Below are 27626 nucleotides of genomic sequence, written 5' to 3'. Positions count from 1 at the left end.
TGGTTGCTGTGACGGGGGCGAGTTACTTTGAAAGCGTTACCTAACCGGCACACGTTTCAAGGTCCCTGGGGTAGTGGATGCTGTGACGGGCGTGAGTTACTATGAAAGCGTTACCTAACCGGCACACGTCTCGGGGTCTTCCGTACCAGTCTGAAGTTGGCGATAGAGGAAAAGGAGAAAGATGATAAAGTAGAAAGACCAAAATTGAGAAAGAGAAAAAGGGTGAGATGTATAAGTGCATAAGCACAGCCTACCCCTTGATGTAGTATGATAGGGTGAAATCAAGGGGCACATCTGGCACACGAAGCCCAAGGTATTTTTAGTGAGACGAACCCACTCACGGCAGCAAACACCCGGCTGTTATGGTTCGAAGTTAAATTTCCATCTTGTAAAAAAAAGTGCGTTGAAATCACTTAAAAATCAAGTAAATTGTAGGTGAGGCCCATGAAACACGAATTCTTATAGGGATGCGTTTACTTATTGATTTTGTAGCATCTACGTGAAAATCAATTGGGTAAAAATTATGTAATTTTTCAAGGAACCACTAAGTGCAGATTATTTAGCGTGCTGTTGATTCTTATTTTGAACGTTGAACATTCGATCTGTTCAATAATAAAGAAAGAGAAATCTTTTTTCCTTCAAATTTAATATGCGTTTCTTGTATAAATTTCATATTTTTCACCACTTGCAAAAAACGATGTGTCTATAAAAACTTATATCTACCTCGAAAAAATGTTTTTGTGGCACATATCGTTTGACTTCCATTTTGGCGTCAATCACATTAAGATACCTGCGCTCATTGAACATGCCTAATATTCACTCATTTCATAAACCCTATCTTTGACCTCAGTTTGGGTAGCTTCTGGCTGAAGTATTCATGGGTGATTTTAGAACTGATCTGGAGAAAAAAGAATAACTCTCACAGAGATTCTCCCACAGACATTTGAGCTTCTCAATTACCAGCACAACTCGATCATGTTTACGATCGAAAAAGAAGTTGAGGGAAAACTTCCTTTTCTTAATTTGCTGATTAACACCTTGGAGTTTAGAATTTACCGTAAACCAACCTCAACTGATAGATACGTCGACTCGAATAATTTTGGGACCCAAAAACAAGTCGCCTTCCACTTTATGGCACACCGTTTTTATCATATTCCGATGGAGAAGCCCGAGTTTGAAGATGAAAAGCAGAAAGTATACGAAGCCGGGATTGTGAATGGATTTGACAATGATTTTGTTCGAAAAATCTTTCGCAAACACGCCCGAAAAAAAGCATTTGGTACTGTACTATTATAGTATACTGCAGTATACTGCATTATTTACGCCAGTTGACAGATAAAAGTTGGAGCTAATACAAATGAAAAAAAAAATTAAAAAAATCCTCAAAAGCAACCCAAAGCAGAATGCTAAAAGCTCATATGTACTTTGCCCACATCAAATTCTACATTGTTTTATTTTATCTGTTCGTAGAAATAGTACACTGATTTTGGCCTAAATTTAGGTATTTATCTATATTTTGTTTTTAATTTCTTCATATAAAATTCATAAATAATATGAGGCCCTTGGAGCTAAAGGGATAAAGTGCATAAAAGTTAATCTCGAGAAAACACGCTTTAACACGTTTGTGAAAAAATGTTTAATATTGAAATGCCAAAACATCAACAGGAAATATGATTTCAGCTCCAAATTTCGGCTAGAGAATAGAAGGGAATATGGCTTTAATCCGAGATAACCTTGGATAAAAAATATCCAAAATTGTGTAATGATTTTTCAAATTAAGACGTATTTTGCGTTACCCACTTTTGGCGATGAACGTGTTAAAGTTGTTATGCAGAAAATTAGCATTTTTCTTTCGAATGTCAAAGTGTGCTAATGAAATTCTAAAAGTCTGATAAATTCACCAAATGTAGTTTGAAATATTAAGAATCGTTTGTCATTATAAACTCAAAATCGACAATTTTTGCACCCCTTTGGCTCTGAGGGCCTTATATTTCATTTCAAGCTGATTTTTTTCGACATCATAGTTCTCTTAATCGATGGTATTTATTTTAATTTTGGAAGGTTTAAGCCTTCAACAAAAAAAAAAATTGTTTCTGTATTGGTCGTACAAACCGTAAAAAACGCTTTATCTCACGGACGATCAAAAATACAAAGAATATCAGAAATCGTTGAAAAGCATCCTATTTATAATACAACCATTTTGTTTAGAGTTTGAGTATAATGTTGTTAAAAATAATAATTGCTACCTTAGTTTAGAAATTTAGAAGTGGAAAAAAAAGTATAAAAAATGGGTTTCTTCATTTCCAAAATTTACCATTAAATCAACCGCATCCAACCTTCTGATTGAAAAACAAAAACAACATTTTCAACCTATAGCGACTTTATCCCCATCATTATTTAGCACCGCCAAAAATCCCTAAACTTTCAATTTTTTTCCTTTCCAATGCTTTTAACGGGAAGAAACTTTCCCAAAGTCTTCCGCGATCTCTTTAGCTTCAGTTTGAATTTCCTCATTTTCATAAGCTTCCGAAATTCATTTCGCTGCTTCATTATTCATCTATTTTACTCCACTCAACCGCACCGGGCGGCGGCGTCGATGGCGGCTTTAGTGGGAAACCTGTGGTCCGTTTTTTTCTGGCGTTTCGTATCGTTCGCTGTTTTCCTCCTTCTATCTCCAAAATGGATCGCCCAAACGCGCTTGGTTGAAGGAATTTTGGGAAAAACAACTTGCTTACGGTGGTCCATCTGCAGCGTTTGTGGTTCAATTTAAGATTAGAAGAACGTTCACACAATTTTAATATTTGTTAGAATTCTATTCATGATAAAAAAGTAGAAAATTTTAAGCAATGAATAGGTTGATGAGTTCAAATTAAATATCTTCCCTAGCTTAACGGAAATCCAGAGCTTTTAAATGGTATTCCCAGCTAATATGAAATCGTAATAGAAATGATAATCCAAATCGAATATCAAGACATTTTCAATAACTATCGTAAACACGTTGGTATTGAGTGATTTTCTATCACTCATTTACGACAAGCTTTGCCCAAAAATAGTTGAGTCGGATAGCAGTTTAGTCAATTCGTAAATATGTTTCCAAAACGTTGGGAATATGCTAATTTAACATTTACGGTTTGAGTAAACATTCTTACGATAAATGGGCGGTCCTTCAATTGACACTCTCTCCGATCTCTTTCTTTGACCGGTTCGTAAACAGAAAATCTCACCTATAGAGCTATAGCGTGGACCTTATCAACTGATGAGTTTGCATAGTGGTAAGATACCGGACTGCGAACTCGGAGGACTGAAGTTCAACTCTCGGTCGAGGAATTTTTTTTTCGTTTATTTTGCTTTTTGTCGGAAAATCGAATCGTTGGAATCTTGTCATTGTAGATATATCGCCTCCACTTTTGTAGCTATATGCTATTTTGGTAAGTTTAATTCAATCTTTTTATCTGGTATATCATGTTTCATGCTTAGAATAAAATCACTGCCTTGGTAGAATCAGCTTGAAGATTATGTTGAATTAACCATGCATTTATTTCAACGGTCAGAAACCACCATATTTATGGCTAAATTTGCCATATATTTTAACGCGATTCTTGTGTGTTTTGTATACCTGATTTCAGCGACTTATTACTCAAAATTTTCAGATTGTTGTCAAAATATAACGCCAGTTCTAAGTTAAAAACATTCAATTTTATCAAATTCAATTGGTAGCTTGAATATCCTGTGAATTAGATAGTTTCTGGATGGGACAGTTTAACTTTATTAAATTTTTCGCACTTCCTGAACCAACTTGCCGATTTTTTTTCCCACCGCTAGCCGGTTGGGGGTGTTGATTAAGTTATTACTTTTTGCTCTTTGCTGCTCAACACGCTTCGATATAATCGAGCACCCGGACAGCAACAAAAGTTGCAGCAACAGAAGTGAAATCCTAAAAAGCCACCCTGTTGAAGATGGACCAACTCAGCAGCACTGTCTCTAACTTTTACCGCTTTCGCCCTTCATCCCCAACAGCAGTAGCAAAGGGCGGAAATTGGAATCCATCATCGGCACCTCGCGTGAATATCCTTCGTTCGCCCTTTTCTCAGTCTCCCTCGACTAATGAATTTATGAAGACCGTTCATTGTCGGGCAGACATTTGTGAAGGATTTTTCGTTTCCTTTTCCCATGCATTGATGGCTTCTGCTGGCAGACGAACAATTCTTCCGGATGCGACGTGAAAAATGAGGATGGATATTGACCAATGCGTGAGTAGCGCTCATGGGAATGTTTTATGAAGGTCCATTTTTTTGGACTGACCAGTGGCATTTCTCTTTAAAGAAAGAAAGAAACAAGACGTGAAAAAAAACAAAGCAGTACAAATTTATTATATGATTTTAGATTTTCGAATATCGTTTAAAAAACCCTTGCAAGAAGTTATTTCAATTTCTTAAGTATACTTAGGAAAACACTATTGGTATGTCGGATATTTTTCGTAATGAAAAAACCAGGCAGATCCTGTATTTCAGACTGTGTTTAGGAATTTCAATCAAATCAACAAGTTTGAAACCAACCATTTTAACTTCAAAATTTATACATCGAATTCTTTTTTTTACATCAACAAGTCGGTAGCCATGTAACAGGCATTTACCACTCACAACGGTCATCAGAATTAACAGAAAGTTTTAGACGTTATTTTTAAAACTTTGTCTTTATTTTTTAATCCTGAATTTTTGTGTTCTGAAAACATAATCCTTTAAATCTAAGTTTTTAATAAGAAAAATCATAGTTTCTTATTGTGTTCTTTCCAGGAACCCATGTTTCAATTGAAAGTGACAAAATCTTCGAAGCTTGAAATCTTAATCTTTAAAATCTTCGATAGAAAATTTATATTTTTGTAATATAAAACCATTTTTTTTACATGATCATGATTTTTTAACAAATCTTTGAAAATTGAATGCGCAATGCTAACTAAATTTGTATTTGCTTTGTGCTTTCAATATTTACAACAAAACTTGGAGTTCCTTATTTTTATTTTTTCTGATTGATTCTTTGTCAGTTTAATTGAACATGATTTATAAAGTTAATATTAGAACACCAAAAAAGATCTTTTTTGGCCTGTTATTTCGATAACCAGAAAAATGTTTTATCTCTGACTTTGATCACTGGCACTCTTGAAATAAATTCCTTTTTTTTTCATTAAATTAAATTCAATCATCAACTTTTGGAAAAATCCTTTAAAGTTTAAAATGGTTTTTGTCAAATCAAAAATTCACATTTCAAGTCGTGATTAAATATTTTTATTCAAATTCAAAATACTACAGAGGATTTTTTTCAATCAATCCTTCAATTTAAATTGAAGAAAGAAATGTAAATAAAGATTAATAATTAATAACAATTATTATTATTTCCCTAACAATTTTCAATCATGATTAATTTTTAATTTTATCTGACGTTTATTTTAGAATTCAGGTTTTTTTTAAACCTGTGTTTTAGAAATTTTCATTTCAAATCTGAAAACTAGAGTGTTAAAAATTTATTTTGAAGCAAATTTCTAGTTCAGAATAAGGAACATCATTTTGAAAAATTTATCAATGATTTACCGGATATAGCATTGATTCAAAATTTTCTTTAGATTTGTTTTTATAATTTTTATTTATTTTATCAGTAAAATTGTATAACTTTTTGAGTTTATGAGTTATTCATTAGTAAAGAAATTGTGTAAGAAATCAATTTCCTTTTTTATTGTTTCTTTTTGGTATTGTTATTATTTTAAGCTTAATTTGAATTGTTATGCAGACCCCCTCCCCCAGACGGGTCCTTCGCACGGGCCTGGCTGTGAACTAGTTTTGTTAGGAAGCAAATAAACTGTATTGTCTGAACTGTGTAAAGAATTCAGTAACTAAGCATATTAATTCAGAAGTAATTAAAAAAAACCGGAACAAATTTCAAATCCAACTTTCGTCACTTGTAGTTGGAACATCGCGAGGGGGGGGGGGGGGGGGGGGGATAATAAGAAATAATGCGAAAAAGAAACAAATTGGAATCAATTGCACGAAAGCTTGTAAACAACAAAATTGCAAACAATATCATTGCAAAAAATATATAAATCAGGTAATTTTTTATCAAAAAATTCAATAACATCAAGAATATAAAAGGTGATGGGAGTTATCATCTTTAAATATTTGTTTTTTGGTCTAGTAATTATCCGGATATTTGGATTTTTTTTCGAAATTTACATAAAATACTTCAAACTATATTTATATCCCCCTTCGTGTTTTTTGGAAATTTCGAAGGGGGGAGGGAGGGGTTGACAAAAAATAAATAAATTGATATTTGTTCCAGCCGAATCAAGCATCACAATTCCACTAAATTATTCATTAAAAGCTTTCAAATAGTTTTTGTTAACAAAGACATCTATTTGAAGGAATTTATCTGTGCGGGCTTCGATGATTATTCTTGTGACCAGGTTTGCCAAATTTTTTGTCAAATTCAGAAAGTTTGAAAATAAAAATCGGGATTAATCAAGCCAGTTGAGAGCCTTTGTTAAGGGAGCATGGTAAAATTTTATGGTACTGACACACAGTACCGTTTATAATTCGTTTAAATAAGCTTTACGCTCATTGTCACTTCAATCTGTAAATGCTATATTTTTTCATGCTTTTCATTCATATTTTCTATCAAAGATTGACCAACTATCACACTTTTAACTAACAAAATATTACGTTTTAAAAATGGGCGATTCAGCAGTTGTTTGAAAATTTACGCTTTCGTACTTGTTTTATTCAAACTATAATATTTGAGATAATACCCAAAGCCTTTTGCAAAAAACTCTTCATAGTATTTAGTTTTCGCAAAGTCAAGCAAAACAAACGTGGTAGATTTCAAAAGTTTTTGTTTCTAAAGATATGTAAGACAATCATATTTTCCAGCCATTAATCCTCTAGTATATTCATTTTGATAAAACATTACAAAAAAAATCTTATCCGAAATTCGCCTTAGAATTTCTGTTGATTTCTGCCTTTGCAATTGATCGTGAGAGAGTAAAGATGAGGGCATTTCTATATGAGAATGACAGCAATTAATTAAGCTAACATTTTCTCCGGAAATACCTTCCTTTCAAGCGTAGATAATGACTTTTTTCTCTTAGGTCGAATCATCTAACGGTTTTCCATCGAACTTGTTCAAATCACGATGAGATTCAAAAAAATTTTATTTGTAGAATTGTTTAAGTATACAGATATTTATGAGAACCATAATGGTAATCCGTGGAGTTTTGCTAAAATAAAAGGTGAACAGGTGTTAAAATGTCACCTAAAATAAGCTCAAATCAACAAGTTTCATCTACCAGACTCTTGAACAAATTTAAAGATTTTCACCATCGATGAAAGCGAGTTTAGCTCACCTTTTATGACTTTGGATCAATTTTCTAAAGTAACAATTCAATACGAAAACTTTTAATGTGAAAGTACTTAAAAATGAATTAGTATAAAGTTACAAACATAATGTGTTTTTTTTGTATTCGTGCATCGTAGGTCAAAAAATCATAGGTAAAAATCAGTCACCAAACCCCAAATTAACTCAGATAAGAGTGCGACAACACAATGTAACCAAACTCAATTTTTTTTTTCTGAGGTGCAAAAAACTTTTGAACAAATTTTGACTTTATTGGATCTAAATTTGCAATTATGTAGTTTTTCCTACCAGCTAGTTTTCGAAATAACTTTTGAAAGTAGGTAAAAATTCATTTAAAAATTTGTGGACTTTCAGCAAAGCTGTTGAATATGATAAAATTTTGAAACTTATAGACGCCTATCAGCAAAACTAGATTAGAAAGACTACATCTGACAAAAGATTCGAATTCAGGGCGCCAATATCTTACAAAATCATTTACTAAAAGGCGCCAAGTGAAGTTCAGGAAAATCAGGCTTAGTTAAAAAAAAAATCAGGGAAAACGACACTTATCAGGTTATCAAGATGGGCCTTTAAAAATGCTTGTGGCATCTCTTCTGGTTAAACGAACTTTGAAGGTTTAAATCCACCTAGAGCTACATAGAGCAGTATACAGTTACGCCAATCCGTACCCCGATCCTGATTTTGATCAAGATTCGAATCTTAATCCAAATCAGATCCTGATCCGAAAAGTTATCTTGATTCTGAAATTGCTGTTCCTGTTCCTGATCAAGATTTAGATTCTGATTCAGACTTAGATCCTAATCCGGAACCTGTAGGACGAATCAGAATTAAGACTTGAATCAAGATCAGGTTTAAAAACAGGATTCAGACCAGGTTTAGGAACATGATAAGAATCAGGATTAGGATCAGAATTGGGATCAGGATCAGGATCAGGATGAGAACCAGGATATAAATAAATATTAGGATCATGCATTAGTATGCAAAGATGAGGATCAGCATTAGGACGAAGATGGGGATCTGGATAGCGATTAGAATCAGGGTGAGGATCAGGATTTGGATCAGCCTAGATGAGGATCAGGATTAGGATCAGGATAAGGATCAGGATTAGGATCAGGATTAGGATCAGGATTAGGATCAGGATTAGGATCAGGATTAGGATCAGAATAAGAAGCAGGATTAACAATCGAGATTATTATCAGAATGAGGTTCAGATTTAGCATCAAGATATAAATCAGAGTAAGGATCAGAATGAGAATTAGGATTCGGATAAGGATCAGGATTTGAATCAGAATTAGGATCAGGATTAGGATAAAGATTAGGATAAGGATTAGGATAAGTATAAGGATCAGGATCAGGATCAGGATTAGGATTAGGATCTAGATCAGAATCAGGATGAGGATTGCGATTGATGTCAGGATTAGGATCAGAATCAGAATAATCGGGATGAAGTCGTTATTCCGGATCAGTATTAAAATAAAATTCCGAAAAAGGATGAATCATATATCAAGATCCCAGATATGTTTTGTAAGTAAAAGCCGCTGTGTACGAGACACGTATCGCATTGAATTAATACTGCAATACTCTGAAACAGATCAAGAACTTGTCCAGTTTTAACTTGTTGCAAGAAATACAATGGGAAGGACAAGTTGACATTATTCAATGTTGACCTTTGGTCGTGTCGTATACACAATTTCTTCATCTGTATTATCACGTCATGACTTTGACGCCATGAATTTCATTTCCACAACTGCAGAAAACTTTCCATACCAAAAACCTTAAAGAAAATTCGTCTATAAAATCTGATTTCAATTTATCAAGAAAATTATCTTCAATCTGAAAAGGTTAACTTTGTCCTCCAGAATTAGTCCAAAGTTTCAAACTCATGTTTTATCGTATGATTTACCGAAAATAAATTTGAAAACTTGTAGCCTACCCAAGTTGGGTAAGATTGATCACTTTTTTCAATATTTTTCGATATTTTTTTCTGTTTAGGGGAATGCGGCGTGTTTCATATTTTTAAAACCAGTACTGGACTACTATGAACGTAAAACATGAATACAGAAATTTATTAGACCACTTTAAATTTGATTTAAAAAGTCGATTTTGTCTTTGTTTAGAATTTGAGGCTATGGGTAACATTGATCAGACTCTACTTTGACGGTTTTAACGAGTTTTCTCGATCATAAAGGATACAAGGCTGTTTGTGACAAACTCAAATGATATAAAATTAATCATGAAACTCTACAAAACTGAATACAATACTTTCGGTGGCTCAAAGATTTGTAACTATTAATCCAGTGAATTCTGAGATATGCGATGCAGAATTTTGGTTTTTCTTGGTTAAGATTTCTTCGTGGTCCAAAAAAAAACAACATCTAGGTTAATGTGTTAAGGCCGAACAACAATTAAAATCGAAAGATGGACAATGATGCATACATTCAGGGGCTAAATTTGATCACATGACTTATAAAACTGCAACTACAAAAACAAATGAAGTTTTGCCTTCATTCAATTCCCTAGGCCCTCGCACTATTCCCCTCTATTTTTTTTCTTCAATCTTTACCATTTGATAGGGTTTCTAGCCTTTGTCCTAGACTGGCTTACTCTTGGAAAATGTCCCTATTTTTAAAATATCTCAAATTTTCCTCAAAATACAACAAAAACTGAACCAAAACTATACATTCACTAAGGAAAAAAAATGAACTCTCACATAAATCAAACTGCTGCTTATAAGCGCTTTGATTTCATCAGGAAGTATGTTTGTTTGCGAGCCTTCGAAAAAACTGATATTTCAAAGTTTTGAAATTACATTTTTACTTATATATGAAATTTTCAAAAACAAACCCAGTTTTTTCCAAGGTTGCCAATAAAAATTCTGTGTTTTTGAGAATTCTGAATTTCAGTGATTTTACCCAAAAATTTGGGATGGTTTTCTATGATGCTTTTTCCTTTATTTTCATAGAAAATTCATGATAAATTGGGTCTTTTTTACATTTAAGCTTGGCAAAATGAATTAAAATAACATATCCCATCATACTATTTTCATTCAAGATAAAAAAAATCTAAATATTGTATTGGCTAGAAAATCATAATTTTGGAAATCGATTCAAAATTAAAAAATTCTGTGAAATCTGTGAATTTTTCAAAATTCTGTGTTCTGTGACACAGATTCCGTGATAAAAATTTGCTCAAAATTCTGTGAAATTACAGATTTTTCTGTGATTTCGGCAACCTTGATCTCAATATGAATGTTTTTAAACGTAGCAAAAAGTTTTGAGATATTTTAACTTTCTACTTAGTTATTGATGATTATGTGGAAAAATATGTGGTACGTCTCGGTGGTCGAGTGGTTAGCGTGGTAAGACGGTAATCGCTAGGTCCACTGATGGCATGGGTTCGATTCCCATCTCGGTACTGGATGTTAAATGTTAATCTTAAGTTGTCCTCGTCATTTATTCAGTCTGTAAAGCCTAAATCGGCTAAGACGGTGTATGTCTTTTAAAAAATTTTATATTGATCAAAGCTACCCCGGTTATCAATGTTACCCCGTTTTACGGTACCAATGTAGATTCTAGATGAAATCAATGAAGAATATAGAGTTTTGAATTATGAAAAAAAGGTCTTTGTGTAACATACTTCTGATATCGATTTTCTGCTAGTATTTTAACTAATTGATTTGACTTGATTAAAACCAAAGGTTAAGAACAGCTTTTTTCGTAAAACCGAACTTCTTGGTTATGGTCTTACTCTTAAAAAAGGAAAAAAAAACACTTTATAAAATAGCTTTCTGAAAATCCTGTATTTGAACTGATCGCAAAATCTACTTTATAATTTAAGAATCACGTTCGAGCAAACCATGTCTGAAGTTTTATTGTTCGACTCTTCATATGCTTTTCAACTTTTATCTTTCTCTTCAAAATCAATTTTTTGACACAAAAACAAAACAACCGGAAATCAAAAATTGGTATTTATATTCAGTCGAATTATTATTAAGATTGAAATTTGAGTAAATGGTTTTTTTTAAATATTGACTGCAATGCTAAAGATTAAGTAACTATAAAGTCATGTAGACAAGTCGTAATTTCTAATCATTTTTTTCAAAATTTCCATGCTAGTTTGCGATAACCGTCACTCAACGAAACGAACGCGTTCGTTGCTTTAATTCAATTAAACTTTGCATAGCATTTTAAGCTTCAATTGTCAGCATAATCAGCATCATTCAACGAGGGTGCCGCGATGCGCCATAACTTGGAACGCGATGAGACGCGACACGGTAATGATCGTCGCTGAATTTTTTCGCCATTAAATATGCAACAGCGAAACACTTTACACATTTTGCTTTTTTATTTCGCCCCGGCACAAACGCTTCAAATGTCGACGAAAGATTCACCCGCAATCGAAGAGCAAGGGATAGAAGGGTAGGTATCGTTTCAAGAAAGCCGTCAGTGCGAGTGAAATTTTAATGCAAATGAAGAAGGTGTGAGTACCTTACAGGATGAAACCTCTTTCGGCACAAGTGGCTCCATCAAGCACCAGATGATGGCGGCCTGAAGAAACGAGATTCATAATTTATCTAAAATCTTACACTTCACCTGCCGTAATAAGCGTCAAGGGATTCGTCGGCAAATCTCGAATCAGAACCGACCGGGCGAACCGATTGTGCTAAAGAGATTATTCTGGATTTGCTCTTCCGGTGCGTGGAACTGTTTCCGGTGACAGATGTAAGCAAGAAATATTTCTAATTTGTGGGCTGTGACAAGTTTTGATTGATGCAATGACTAAATGAGGTTTGCGTAGCTTTTGCATCTAAGAAATGAAATTTCGTGAATACTTCTGAACAATTTAAAAAAAGTTCCAAATTTTTGAGCTTTTTAATTTTCTAAGTCAATCGGTTTTTTTAATGACCAATGATTTTTAGTGGTCCTACAGTGAGCGAAATTAGAATAGCACCACTTGAGTTTTTCAACAAAAACAAGATTATTTTTAAAAATTTACTGTGTAAAAGTGAATAATAATGTTTCTACGAATTATTTGAATAGATAACTGCTTTTTTAGGAGTTTTCCAGAATTGCAAAGTTTTTCAAAGGTATTAAAAGGGGGTTTTAAGAGATGCTCCTCTAGCGTTAAGGAATTTGATATTTGAGCTGTAATTTTTTACCAAACTACTGACTTTCTTCATTGAAATGACGTGAAATGATGAAACAAACATTCGGGATTAATTTTGAATCAGAAAAAAATAGGTTGGAAATCAAAAACTTTGATTTTGTTCAGTAAAACACACTTTTTCCAGTTTCAAGTCGTAGATGGCAGCACTATCTTGCAGTTAAAGCCAAATTTAGTTTCAATATTGTTTGTCTAGGTTTATTTAGGCCCATATTCATCATTTTGAGGTATTTTCCCATCACAGTTTTGTTGAAGTTCACGCTGCAGAAAGCTTTTCCGGATTTGCAAAAGAATCACCAGAACAAAAATGTACAACTACGAATATTCCTGCTCATCTCAACTTCCGATTCAATTGCAAATCATACCAATAATACTGCTAGCTGTCTGGTCCATCAAGCTCCATCAAGCTCCATCGCAAAGTATAACTTTATTCTGATAATCGGTCCAAACAATCACTTTTAGTGACCTTGATGCAATTCTAATTTTATTTTGGATTCAATGATCTTAGAATTTCCAAAGCGTTCACACGGTAGATGTATTTATTTCTTGACCAAAATCATCCAGCACTCCCTAATGAATCCCGGATATTCGTAAATGGGCATGAATTCGGTTAAATGGCAAGATAGTGCTGCCATCTATGACTCAAAACTAGAGAAATAGTGTTTGAATATTAAAAAAATAGTATTTTCGAATTCCAACCTGCTTTTTGGATTCAAACTCAGCCTCAAATCTAAGTTTATTCATTTTGCATCATACTTATGAATGTTAATGAAGAAATCAAGCAGTTTGATAAAGTTTGATAGCTCAGATATCAAATTCCTTAAAGCTCTCTTAAAACCCCCTTTTAATACCTTTGAAAACCTTTGGAATTCTGTAAAAATTCCTAAAAATGCAGTTATCTATTCAAATAATTCGTAGAACTTCGTAGACTTTTACACAGTAAATTTTTAAAAATAATCTTGTTTTTGTTGAAAAACTCAGGTGGCGCTATTCTTATTTCGCACCCTTTTTTCACATTTTTGGTCCTTAACGCCAATTGCTACGTCCAAAAAAAGTAAACTTATGCTTGATTTATCCGTTAAGCGATTTAGAACAAACTGTGGAAGAAAATTATCGTAATTTTCAATCATTCATTTTATAACAAGCAAAACACATAGTGATGCTATTCTTATTTCGCTCACTGTATTTGTTAAAATGAGACTGGAAGTCTCATTATGCAGCTAAAGAAGTTTTAAACGCATTTTTTTTATCTTGAGAAAGTATTTGGGTAGCTCAAACTTAATTTTTGTAGTGAAAAACTTAATAAAAAAGAAAGGAGCAATCAAATACAAAAAAAACTTCAGCTGATTTTAGGATTATGTTTACAAAATTAGTTAAATTATATAATGCCAACCAAACGAATATATTTGACTGAATTCAAAAGTTGTAACTATCTGTTTTATTAAAGTTTCTCATGCCATATATTCTCTATTTATTTTCAGATACATATTTTCAAAGAGGCCATTTTCAGACTTCACGGTAAGTGATTGTTATGGAACTATTTTAATACTATACCTAATGGAGAAACATTTTTCGTTTCCAACATTTAACCCTCCAATGCCAAATTTCTTTCAAATTAGTAATCCAAATTGTTATAGAAGCATTTCTCGTACTCAAATACCCTTCCATGCCAAATTTGGTTTCATTTGTTTGATCATCTCTCGAGTTATGTTAAAAGTTGTATGAGAGACCACCTCGTCAGCAAACATAAAATCGCCTTAGAAATGATACATTAAGTCGTTAATAATGTTAATGTGAATCTGCGAGTAGCAGTGCAACCAGATTACTAAAAATCACATGATTCATTTGAAACAATTGTCCAACATAATAATTAATTTCAGCAAAACTTGTTTGCCAAATCAATAAATCATCTTATGGGGACAAAACTCATTATTTTTATTAATATTTATTTAAACTATTTCAATAATTGTTCTAATTTACCATATTTGTGTTCATTTTGTTAAGGAGCCCTCCTTTATAAAAACAATAAGATAATACTCAAACAATCTCATGATATTAAAAACTTCACTTTGTGCCAAATTTTTTATCATATTCGTTTGAAAAGCTATCAAGATCTGTAACATTTTACAGTGAATTTGTACGGGATCCCTCACTCCTTTTTTCCAGCAAAGGGATTTATAAATACTATGGAAAATACATCCAAATATAACAAAACCTTTCAACCAACATAATGAGGTTAAAATACGTTCGTGTAGAAAATTTGATGAAAATTACTTTTAAATTAATCAGATTGTGTCATATGAGGACTGTATTCGAAAAAAATGCAACATTTTCATCTATGAATGATTTTTGAACGGATGGGTAAAAATGGATGAAATTTTCGGTGATACTACTTAGTAATGCAATGTTTACATGTGCAAAATTTTGTGGCGATTTGTCAAGTAGTTCTTGAGATAGCTTCCAATGAACAAATTCATTGATCCAAATTTTTGGGTAGGATCGTGAAAAATCTTGAAAAGTCCCATTGAGAGACCCCAAAACAAATATTAAAACTGTTGATTTTGATTTCGTTTTTTTTAACATAAACTTCTTGAAGGGAAAAAGTTATTTCCACCTAACTAATTTTAACTTTTTTTATAATTAATGCTGTTACCGGTTAAACCAATAATGATTTAGTTGCAAGCTCTTTATTCGAAAAAACGTGCAGTAAGTTAATTAGTGTATTTAGAAAATCAAGAATTAAAAAAAAGTGCATGAGTAAATCACCCTATAAAACTGACTCCTTCTTGCTGCAGAAAATTGACAACATTAAGAAATATTTTTCATTAACGATAGAAGTTGGTTGAAAATACTTTGGGTCATCCATTAAATCTTGTAAATTTTCAGGTAACTGCCTTTTGTTACAAATACTGTATTTTTTGCCGATGATTTTGAACGAAACGGAGTACGATGAGTATTGTAAAACGGATCATTCCATTGTTTTTTTTCCAATTTAAAATCATTTGTCGTTTTTCACTTTTGATACTAAGTTTCCGGACGAACACCATTTGTTTTATATTAACAAATAAACCATGTTTAGAAAAAAATCGAAATTTTATCCAAATATCAAGGTGCTGACTCTGAAATCCTTGTTGAATCTGACCAATTTTTCCAATAAAATTCATGTAAATATCTGGAAAGAAGAATGAGCACATATGCATGAATTTTGGTATTCGGATGTACACGGATGTGCAATATACGGTTTAAAATACGCTATAGGGCCAAAAATTATGTATTGAAGGATTCGAATTAGTTTTAGAAGCTTATGTACAGCATATGTGTCTATTTATCTATGTACATCATCAGTAGCAGGTTCAGCACTATTTTTTGAGTTCGGAAATTTCTGGAATTTACAATTGTATCCCGGGATTCAGGAATTCCTGAATTTTTTTGATTCCCGGAAATTCTCGATCGGGATTCCCAGGAATGGTCACTCGAGCATTTTTCATACCCGTACATAGTTGTAGAATCAATACTATAAAATGAGGCCCTTGGAGCCAAAGGGAAATAAGTGCATTAAAGCTAATTTCGAGAAATCACGCTTTTCAGTTGTTGTGTTTGGCCATTTTCCATTCATTATTCGAAAATTTTTATGTTTCTTTCGAACGTTAATGTACTCGATCAGAAGAGCATATCAAAATTGTTACACAAACGTATCTCAACGAGATATTATTAACTTATTCAGATATAGCTTTGAAATCAAAATTTTCGTTTTTGTCGTTTCGAAAAAAAAAAAGATTATATCTGTTTTGATACAATTAGTTGTTTTTTCTGCCTGGCAAGCAAATGCTTCGAAAACTTTTATTGGAAGTTTGAAGGTCTTATTCCAATGCATCAGGCATGGTTCTGTAGTAGTGTGCGCGCCTCTTAACCTCCCAAGTAACAATTTTAGCTTTATTATGGTCAGCAAAATTTCGTTTGGACTATAACATTAATCTTCATAAAAAGCTAAAACGCATTCTTTAACATCACCTGAACTCTAATAAAACCAAAATCAGGCTATTTGGCCTACCCTAGAAACGTCTTCATGACATATCATTGTTGGTCATCAATGTTGGTCGCCTAAACTTTTAAAAAGCTATTAATAAACATGTTGCAATTTTTGTTTTTTTCGATTCTTTGAGTTCTCGGAGTTTTTTATTTTATTTTTTCCAGCAACCATAATGGTTGATGAATGATGATTGCATTATTGAGATGTGATCTGGTACAATTAATAGCCGAAAAACCAATGTTTTAACCATATATGAGCCTCTTTTGTACTGCCAGTCAAGATTTTAGGTAAAATGTGTATGAAATAGTATCTTAAAATAAATGCGCCTCTTCAAATCTGGTGGTCAATAGAGTGCCCCAAATGACCCGACTTTTGAAAAAGTTATGCGCTGCAGGCTAAAATTGATCCTAGGCCTAGTACAAGATCTCATGCCAAATTTGGGCCAGATCGGATCACGGGAAGGGGTCGCTCAACGAGCCTGAAGTTTGTATGGGATTTTGAGACATTTTGTTCGGGAGAAACATGAAAAACCAGTTTTTCATCAATAACTTTGGTTCCCGTCGGCCGATTTCTTTCAAAAAGGGGTTTTCTAAAAGCCAAAATTATGAAAAACATTTCATTCGAAGACTGCATATCGATAAGAGTTAAGACAAAAAAGTTATTGGACTTCTAAAATGGGCTAACTTTTTTTTACGGTGGTATTCATTACTGCTAATGAGGCGTCAATAAGTTCGACCGCCCCGACTCATTTACAGTGATGAATACCATCCTTAAAAAAGTTAGCCCATTTTGGAAGCCTAATAACTTTTTTGTCTTAACTCTTATCGATATGCAGTCTTCGGATGAAACGTTTTTCATAATTTAGGCTTTAAGAAAACCCGTTTTTGAAAGAAATCGGCCGACGGGAACCAAAGTTATTGATGAAAAACTAGTTTTTCATGTTTCTCCCGAACAAAATGTCTCAAAATCCCATACAAACTTCAGGCTCGTTGAGCGACCCCTTCCCGTGATCCGATCTGGCCCAAATTTGGCATGAGATCTAGTACTAGGCCTAGGATCAATTATAGCCTGCAGCGCATAACATTTCACAGGTTTTGAATTTCCCATACAAATTTGGGGCAGTCTAGTGGTCAATCATGATGGAATTGAAAATGGCGTCATTTTGTGCCCTTCGATTTTGCAACCAACATGGCGTTAGTCAATTCAATGCTTAGTAGCCTGTTTATGGTCAAAAATGGCTAATTAGTTTTATTATGATTTAATGATGACCCTTCAAAAAAAGCTACGATTTGACGTTTCTCTCGCAAGCCAACCAATTACACGCTTATGATGAGTTCCTCATTTCTGAGTTGTTAATCATTAGTACAGTGAATGAGAACAGACTTTTTGAATAAAAAGGGATTGTTTGTGAATGACCCGTGGAATAAATCATGAGTTGAAGTCGAATTTCGTTGTTGTTGTCTTGGATTTCAAGATGGCGGCTTCTGCTGAACTTTAAAATGTTGTAAATGACTTAAAATCACATGAAACACCAACAATATGGGTATTGGGTGGAAGGGGTTAACGAGTAGAAGTCGAATTTCGCTTTCAGGCGCCATCTTGATATCCAAGATGGCGGCTTCTGCTAAACTTTGAAATGCTTCTAATCACTGAAAACCGCATGAAAGGCCCACAATTTTGGTATTTGGTGAAAGGGCTAAGCTAGATGAAGTCAAATTTCGCTATCGGACGTCATCTCGAAATCCAAGATGGCGGCTTCCACTGAACTTCAAAATACTGCTAATCACTGAAAATTGCATGAACCTCCCACAATATGGTCATTGGGTAAAATGGCTTAATCAGTTTAAAAGGAATTTATCTATCAGACTCCATCTTGAAATCCAAGATGGCGACTTTCGCTGAACCCTAAAATACTGTAAATAACTAAAAATCGCATGAAACCCCCACAATATGGGTATTGGCCAAAGGGCTAACCTAGAAGAAGCCAAATTTCGCTGTCAGGTGCATCTCGAAATCCAAGATGGCGGCTTTCACTGAACTTTTAAATGCTGATAATCACTGAAAACCGCAAGGAACTCCCATAATATGGGCGTTGGGTGAAAGATTGTTGTCAAAATCTAACGATTTTATTTCCCAACTTTGTTTTTACTTAGTACTACATTTTTTTATCATGTTTTCGATGCATTTAGCATTTTTCGTGTTTTGTTGATAGTTTTGTTTTTTTTTGCCATATTTGCTAGTTATGTCATTATACTATGTCTATCATGCTGTTATGTCTAAATTGTATTGGTCCTATTCCAGCGAAAACTATAAGGGTCTGTTATTTGTTCGATTTAGGCACATGTGCTTAAACCGCCATCTTGAATTTGGATGGCGTCAAATAACGAAATTCGACTTTTACTGGTTCATCTCTTTCAACTAATACCCATATTGTAAGGGTTTGAGGCAATTTTCAGTCATTTACTGCATTTTCAAGTTGAGTGGTAGCCGCCATATTGGAATTGAAGATGGCGACGGACAACGAAATTCAACTTCTACTAGTTTATTACTTTCACCTAATAACAATATTAAGAAGGTTTCATGATATTTTCAGTAATTTACAGTTTTGAAAATAAAAGCGGAAGCCGCCGATGGCGTTAAGCAACAAGTTTTTTCCTCCTATTTGAATCCTTTACCTCAATATGTACTCATATTGTAGAGTTATTCATTCCACTTCCGCTAATTCAAAGTTTTCATAGATTTTTATATTTTTTTTTATTTCAACTCAAAATCCACACACAGAACTTATCAAAAATGTGTAAAAATGGGAATTCTAATTCAATTATGTGCTATCTAATCTGAGCGGCCTGTCCTGTTTTGACATCTTGATCGAGAACTGTCACTAAGTTTTATGGCGGTTTGACAATCAGGCACTGAGTGCTATTATAGAACATGCAAAAGAAAGCTTGGAGCAAACTTCTAAGTTTGTGTTTTATTATAGTTTCCTAACTCTTTCTAAATAACTAAAACAGTATGTTTAATGAATGATTTATGAGCGTTTCCAAAACTATCTGAAAACAGATGGTCGATTCAAGAATATAAGCATTTTGCATGACCATAATTAAACCGCCATAAAACGAGCCGCACATAAAAGCCATAATAAACCCATAATAAAACATCCAAATGCTAGCTAGTTTGATCTGTGTTACTTGGGCTGCAGGTCGAGGTTCGAATCTCCTGGCTATGACATACAGTGCACACAAGCTTGCATGAAAGACAATCTTTTTTCTTCTTTTATGGTCTAAATTCTATCTGATTGAGATATAATCTTAATAAAATGCTATCAAGGGGTGATATAATTTAGTTATGCTTTCATGAACTTTTGTTATGATTTGAGATACTTTAACATCCTACGAGTACTGAATTATATCTCATTTTGATAGGAAAAAATTAAATATCCAAACATCTAATCTTGATATAATTTTGTTTTTCTCTTCTGATCGGGTATGTAAATAAAATTCAAAAAATCTGAAAAAATCAACGAATATAGCTTGAAATATGATCAATTGTTTTGCGTTATTAACTCAAAATCGACAATTTTTTCATTCATACCTCTTTGGTTCTGAGGGACACAAATATAAAAAACGGACCTTAAGTTTGCCTCTTATGCATGGAACCATAAGAATTTATTTTACCCCTGTGACTTCCAGAACTCGATATAAAACCAATAAAAAATCTCAGCTCTCACCTCAATTTCATCTCCATATTATTCAACATGCGGTTACATTCCACTGAAATCTTATCTTGCTGGCAGCAGAAAAAGAAAACAGATTCGACTTTCAGGTGGAAAACCAAGGATTAGAGTTTCTGCTCCTGAACCGATTGCTCGTGAAGTATAATGAGCCAATAAAAGTTCGAGTTTCAATCAATAGCAGCAACCTGTTGAGTTGGCAATCAAATAGAAGGAAAATAAACCCAACCTTTAACGTGCTCGATAGATGCACGACGATTGCATATCCCTGATCAACTCCATGTCCCATTCAATCAAGATACACAGGTACATATGTGTATTTCCGATACGATGCTTTGTTTTCGCGAATGAGTTACCCCTTATTATTTTCCCGTTGTTGTTGGCATACCGGATAGCCGGCAGGGAAAATCTCACTTGCGCGCACCATAAATTCGCACCTACACAAACAAACAAACAAACGCCGACATTAGGACATCCGGACATGGCAGAGCCAAGCTTCCGATGAATGCGTTGGCTGGTGTCAATAAGTCAGAAACGTTACCTTTTACGAGTGTGTTTATCTTCGTTCGGTAATCAGATTTCCTCACCTGTGCGCTGAAACGCGACACGGAAATTAGACCGGCTTGAGCTTGTGTAAGCAAGCAGCTGGATTGCTGGGGTGAAGTGGGTGGTAAGCAAAAAGAAATAAAGGCGTTATGCTCCACATGGATCGGTGACTTTCTCCATGGATGCTTCAGCATGTTTCTCCACCGGAAGCAGCAGACATGGCGGCTGCCTTCATCACGTGTCGATGGACAATTTGTTGAAGCGTGAATTAAATCGTCGCATGGTAGGAACATACCGTGCGATGCTATGGAAACACGCGCCTTAATGAATACATACCAGGTACCTAGGACGTGCTATCGATTCCATTCACAACCGTCTTCCGATTGTTCCCCGATGATTCCTTTTTTATGGGCGACTATAAAACAATCACCCACTTGGAATCGAACGACGCTTCATATCAGTTGATTGGGTTCCCATTGAAAGGGGCTGTTGAATATTCAAATCCTTTGTCTTGGGTTTCAGTATTGGCCGGGAGCAACAGTTAAGAGATTCAATCTCGGACTCGAATGAGGATATCAACACAACGAATAATTCAATTTATTGATTATTCTAGGAGGGATGAAAATTTTCTTTATATGAAAAATTGAAAGCATATACGAATCTTTGTCAGAGATTTTCTCCATATGACCAATTAATTGGAAAAAGTAGGCTGGGCAACTTATACAGCGAAAGAGTATCAAGCTTTGTCATTCCACTCTTTAGCTTATTATGCACCCACAAATCAGACCCTACCCCAATAATCAACTCCCTTAGAGGTGGAATTATCGGTATGACAAAAAAAGGTATAAGCTCTGCAGTTGACCTTACCCCAAATAGTACAACTAAAATCAAACACACGAAAACAGAAAGTAAGCATAGGTACTCACTGGCATAATATCCGACATCGTTGTTCACATTGAGGATGCCAATTTCCTCGCTGGCCAGCATGTGCGAGTCCCAAACCTTCCGATAGTCGGGATCGTGCAGCACATCGAACAGCGTATCGGCCGTCACGTCCAGGAACTCGGTGTGGATTTTGACCATTTTGAAGTTACAGCCGTCGACCTGCCGAGTGTAGACCTGGGTATCGGATTTGGCCAGCTCCAGGGTCCAGCCCCGATGGTCGTCCACCAGTCGCTTCAGCGCGTCAAAGTCACTGTCGTCGGCGATTCGGGCCATGCCTGTTGATGGTGGTGTTTACTGATGACTAGATTGGATTCCAGTTTTCGGTTTTTACTTCGGCACGTTAAATGGACGCAAACTCAAAGAAAGAAAAGTCAATCCCATTCGGTTTCCTGTAGGGAAGAAAATAGAAACGAACAAACATTGGTGATGATTGCTTATTGAGGAGTTTTGTACGGTACAATTTCATTAGAAAGATTCAGAAATTTGAACAATCAAAAAGATCCGTATTATTTTTGTTTGTTATTTAACTTAAGTATTGGGTGTTTCATTATGTCTAAGCATAATTTGAATACAACCTTGCTTATTGCGGACCACATATCTCACATAGCTGATTTCCGGTGTGTTTTTGTTTACAGTTAAACTTAAAACTTTGTGTATCCTGCGTGAGCTCCAGTAGCTGTCTATCTCGATCCTGTGTCGTGTTCGGACGTGTTTCCCGCACAAGCGTTTTTAAGTGCCCATCTTCTGTATCACAGACATCCTTTTGTAGTGAATCTTTTTCACCGTCAAGCTAGGAAAAATATCTCCAGCTTCGAAATCTCCGAGTGCATAAAATAAGTGCACAGCCGCCGCCATGGGGGAAAATACCCCGCCATGGAGAAAGTCCCCAATCCCATCAAGCTCCAATCAAAGACAAATCCCTGAATGGATGGATCCGAACGGAGCACACGGACCGATTAAGTTCCTGCTGCTCAAACCCGCCCCAAACAGCAAACTGCCGACTTACCCATTCATAATTTCAAAAACCGTCGAGCTCGCCGCCGGGCAAATCGTAGGAGGACACCCGTGCGACCAAGGACAAGCTTATCTGCTCAAAGTACGATCCCAAAAGCAAATTGACAAACTGTTATCCGTCAAACAGTTGATTGATTCAACTCCCGTCACCGTAGAGCTCCACCCAACACTCAACAGCTGCAAATGCGTGGTAACTTGCCGGGAAGTTGCTGGCGCTACTGACGAGGCATTAACCAAAGACCTTGCCAATCAAGGGGTAACCAACGTGTACCGATTTACCAGAAAGATTGACGGAAAAATTCAACCCACCAACACCTTTGTCCTAACCATCCAAGGAACCCTAGTTCCCACCCACATCCGATTCGGCTTCATTCAAGCTCAAACCCGTCCGTACTACTCTCGACCAATGACTTGCTTGCAGTGTGGCATACTTGGACACACCAAAAAGCACTGCAAGAATGATGTCACCTGCCTTAACTGCGGAGAAAAGCAAAGCCACAAAGACTGCCAAAAAACACACCACTGCGTAAATTGCCAAGGCTCCCACCCCAGCAACAGCCGATCTTGCCCTGCCTTCCAGGCCGAGCAGGAGATAATTAAAATCAGGACCGACAAGGGCATTTCACACAACGAAGCTGTTAAAGAATATCGTCTCCGCCAAAACCAAACAACATCAGTCCAACAGCGACTCAACCAAGCCAGCCTAAATTCCGCAATCAACGACAAGAACAAGGAAATATCAGAACTCAAACAATTGGTAGCCTTTCTCACCACCCAAATTGGAAAACTCACAAGCCAAGTGAAAAACCAAAATCAACCGGATCCAGGATCACACGAGGAATCTGACAGCGACACCGACATGACCAGTAACAGCTCCACAGTTAGCACAATCTCCACACCCAAGCGCTTTTGGAAGACATCCTCCGAAGACTCCCCCACCGGAGGTGACCCCATAAAAAGCCAAACTAAGGAACGACCCAAGAAAAAACGATCGCGCGGTCAGAAAAATCAAGCTCTCCCATCCACTTCGCAAACCACCCAGCCAGGTAAAACTACAACACCAGACCCCTCCAAGCAGTTCGGTAAGTCACAAAACCATAACCGTTAAATTAAACCTATCCCAAACAAATATGGATACATCGTCAAGCACACTAAATAGAATGCAGAACCAATCTTACAATACCACCGTGACTAACCGACCCGCTCAAAAAAAATCTCAAAATTTTGCCATCCAGTGGAACACTAGAGGCCTCACAAAAAGACTTCCTGATATTCAAATCCTCCTTTCAAATGCTTCACCGACTATTTTTGCCATCCAAGACATACTTACGAACTCCAAAATCCCTCAAAACATCATAAAAGGATACAATCTACATACGATATCCGACCCATCATCACGCCAAGGCGCCGGTCTAGCCGTAAAAATCAACACCCCATACAAACTCCTCAACATCAACACCACTTTAAACGCAGTCTGTGTCAGAGTCCACACACCGATAGACATAACCGTCGTATCTCTCTACATTCCTCCACAACTGCCCTACCATCAGTTCACAAGTGAAATAGAGCATCTCTTATCCGAGCTTCCACCCCCTTTCATCATCATGGGTGACCTAAACGCCCACTCCACTTGCTGGGGCAGTTCCCACACCACCAATAAAGGCTCCTTTTTGGAAGACCTAGCCTTAAGCCGAAACTTGACTATTTTAAACAACTTGCAACCAACCAGAATAGACCCTGCCTCCGGCAATATGTCCGCTATCGACATCACACTGGTCTCATGGGAGCTCGGACCAAAGTTTGGTTGGCAAATTTTTGACGACACCTTCGGCAGTGACCATTTCCCTATCTTGATTAAGCTCGAACACCCTACACCTAAATCCGCGACCAGACCTCGCTGGAAGTACGACGAGGCAGACTGGATAGGATACCAAATTGAAGTCGATAAATCCCTAGCCCTTGAAACAACGTTATGCATCCCCTCCTTCACAAAAATACTTTTGGAAGCAGGAACTAAAAACATCCCGAGGACCAGCGGCGTCCCCGGCAAGACTGCAGTCCCTTGGTGGGGTCCAGAAGTCCGTTCCGCCATTAAAAAAAGGCGAAAAGCACTACGATACCTGAAAAGAATTCCAAATGATGATCCTAGAAAACAACAGGCACTCTCAGAATTCAAGACAGCCCGTTCACTAGCCAGAGCCGTAGTTCGCACCGCCAAAGCCAACAGCTGGCAGAAATTCACAGAAGAGGTTCATCCAAACACCCCAACCAATGTTCTCTGGAACAAAATAAAAATACTCAACGGCGAACACCGAAGCAATCCCTTCCATCTTCTCCTGAACCAGAAATACATAAACGACCCTTCCACCCTAGCCAACTCCTTCTGCTCCCACTTTGCATCCATATCATCTCCCTCAAACACCACTATGCTACCTTTGCCAACAAACCCATCCCTGAACGAAAGGATCTATAACACCAACTTCTCTTTCGACGAACTTGAGGCAGCTTTGAGGAAAGTCAAGGGCCTCTCAGCCGGCCCCGACGATATTGGTTACCCCTTTTTAAAAAACCTATCACTCACCGGCAAAACAACGCTTCTCCATATCTTCAATAAAATCTGGATAAATGGCACTTTCCCCAACTGCTGGAAACTGGGTCTAGTCATCCCTATAGTAAAGCCTAAACAAGATCCTCACCTCCTGGATAGCTACAGACCCATTACTTTGCTGGCCTGCACTGGCAAGATAATGGAACGAATGGTAAACCGACGACTCCACGCCATTCTCGAAGGACAGTCTCTGCTAGATCATCGCCAATATGCCTTTCGTAGTGGTCGATCCACCGACGACTATTTTCAAGAATTAGAAATGCTTCTTGATTCACCCTCCCAAAGGAACTACCATACAGAGTGTGCCTCGCTCGACCTGTCTAAAGCATTCGACCGTGTCGACAGAGTCGCTATCATAAATCAACTGAACGAATGGGGAATAGTAGGAAGGATAATGCACTACATAACCGACTTTCTATCAGACCGCAGCATTCAAGTCCTCGTAAACGGCACACGCTCCGAAAAAATAACAGTCCACGGAGGGGTCCCTCAAGGATCAGTGATAGCCCCCACCCTATTCCTCATCGCAATCAACTCCATCTTCCAAAAAATCCCGCCAAACATACAAGCACTGGTCTACGCAGACGACATTCTGCTCATATCAACATCAGCCTTTCCCAAGACTACCAGGAAAAGACTCCAAGAAGCCTTGACCGAAATAGCAAACTGGGCACCCACTGTGGGCTTCCAGTTCTCACCCAGTAAATCCTGCCTCCTACATATCGGTCCAAATCGAAGAAAACTCAAGAAATTGCCCGACCTCACCATCAACAACCAAATAATACCACTGACCCGCTCCACCCGCCTACTTGGTATTTGGATGGATGACCGACTAAACTTCAATCTTCATCTGAACCAGATTCGAAAGAATGCCAAAGCTAAGTTATCCATCCTTCAAATCCTAGCCAACAAAACCAGCCAGGCCCACAGAGACTCCCTCTTTCGCTTCCTCCACGGTTGGTTTCTTCCTTCAATCCTACACGGGCTGGGCCTACTCAGCCGAGCTAGTTCAGAAATCATCAACAAATTGGAACCTCTGTACAATAGCTGCATACGAATCATTGGCTCCGCTTTCTGCACCAGCCCAATCAGTTCACTGATGGCTGAGAGCGGCCAAACCCCATTCCAATACACAATCGCTAAACTTCTATCATCAAAAGCCGTGCGTTGGCTCTCAAATGGGGGCTCCAGCGAATACCAAATGGTTGCTAGAACGAACACCCTCCTCTCCAACCTGACGGGCAACGAAATCCCACCGATCTGCCCCAGACCAGAACCTCGTATTAGTTTCTGGAACGATAAAACTCCCACAGTAAATTTAAGCCTGATGCGAGTTATTAAAAAAAATGATCCCCCAACAATCATTCAAGCCCACTTTAGACAGCTGGTGGAACATAAATTTGGCCACCTCCCTCACGCATACACAGATGGTTCCAAAACCAACAACGGCCGAGTCGGGAGCGGCGTATACAATGGTAACAACAATCTAAGCCTACCTATCCCATCGCAATGTTCGGTCTTCAGCTCCGAGGCGTTCGCAATACTAAAAGCAGCTGAAACATACGATCCAAAAACTGTCATCTTCAGCGATTCGGCCAGTGTGCTCTCCGCCTTGTCACACGGCAACATTAAACACCCTTGGCTACCAACCATCACCAAAATAGCTCTCCAAAAGCAAATCACCCTTTGCTGGGTACCGGGGCATGCCGGAATCCCCGGTAACGAAGCCGCCGATCGACTTGCAGCTGCAGCCACGCTTTCGGATCCCCCGCCGATAGCCATTCCTCAACAAGATGCCCTCAACTTCATAAGAAGATCTCTACAAGAATCCTGGGACATCGAATGGAACTCCAATCTCCATGCAAAGTTGCGTGAAATAAAAAACTCCACGGTCAAATGGACAGACAGACCGACCCAAAATGAAAGAAGGGCTCTTACCCGCCTCCGTATCGGCCACACTCGCCTCACACACGAACATCTTTTAACTAAAAGCCACCCTCCAATCTGCCCATGCTGCGACACAGAAATCACCATCAAACACATCTTGGTTACATGTCCTCAATACCATCTTATCAGACAGACCTGCCGTCTTGCAACAAGCCTAAGGGAAATTTTAAGTAACTGCCCGGAAGAAGAGACCAAGGTTCTGGCTTTCCTTCGGAAAGCCAAACTTTTGCATAAAGTCTGAACTA

General features: G+C 36.8%; 2 protein-coding genes across 2 annotated transcripts; one reads left to right on the top strand and one right to left on the bottom strand.

Moving 5' to 3' along the window:
- Positions 1-25: 25 nt before the first annotated feature.
- On the bottom strand, positions 26-27626 carry LOC129749389 (START domain-containing protein 10-like). Its single transcript, XM_055744352.1, has 2 exons — positions 21794-27626; positions 26-150 (listed from the first exon to the last, which is right to left on the bottom strand). Exons 1-2 carry the CDS (start codon positions 22083-22085, stop codon positions 41-43), a joined length of 402 nt encoding a protein of 133 aa, XP_055600327.1. The 5' UTR covers positions 22086-27626; the 3' UTR covers positions 26-40.
- LOC129742265 (uncharacterized) lies at positions 22666-27622 on the top strand. The gene is made up of 2 exons (XM_055734140.1): positions 22666-23908; positions 24189-27622. The coding sequence occupies exons 1-2, from the start codon at positions 22666-22668 to the stop codon at positions 27620-27622; spliced, it is 4677 nt and encodes a 1558-aa protein (XP_055590115.1).

Source organism: Uranotaenia lowii, chromosome 2 (genome assembly GCF_029784155.1).
Source record: "Uranotaenia lowii strain MFRU-FL chromosome 2, ASM2978415v1, whole genome shotgun sequence".
NCBI classification, from domain to species: Eukaryota; Metazoa; Arthropoda; class Insecta; order Diptera; family Culicidae; genus Uranotaenia; species Uranotaenia lowii.
The sequence above is the reverse complement of the archived record's forward strand: the minus strand, read 5'-3'. Positions and strand labels throughout refer to the sequence as shown.

Coding starts and splice junctions, on each gene's coding strand:
- LOC129749389 (XM_055744352.1), bottom strand. CDS start 22,085: ATGGCCCGAATCGCCGACGACAGTGACTTTGACGCGCTGAAGCGACTG. Junction 151..21,793: donor CGATGTCGGATATTATGCCA/GTGAGTACCTAT, acceptor CGCCAACTTCAG/ACTGGTACGGAAGACCCCGA.
- LOC129742265 (XM_055734140.1), top strand. CDS start 22,666: ATGGGGGAAAATACCCCGCCATGGAGAAAGTCCCCAATCCCATCAAGC. Junction 23,909..24,188: donor AGACCCCTCCAAGCAGTTCG/GTAAGTCACAAA, acceptor ACATCATAAAAG/GATACAATCTACATACGATA.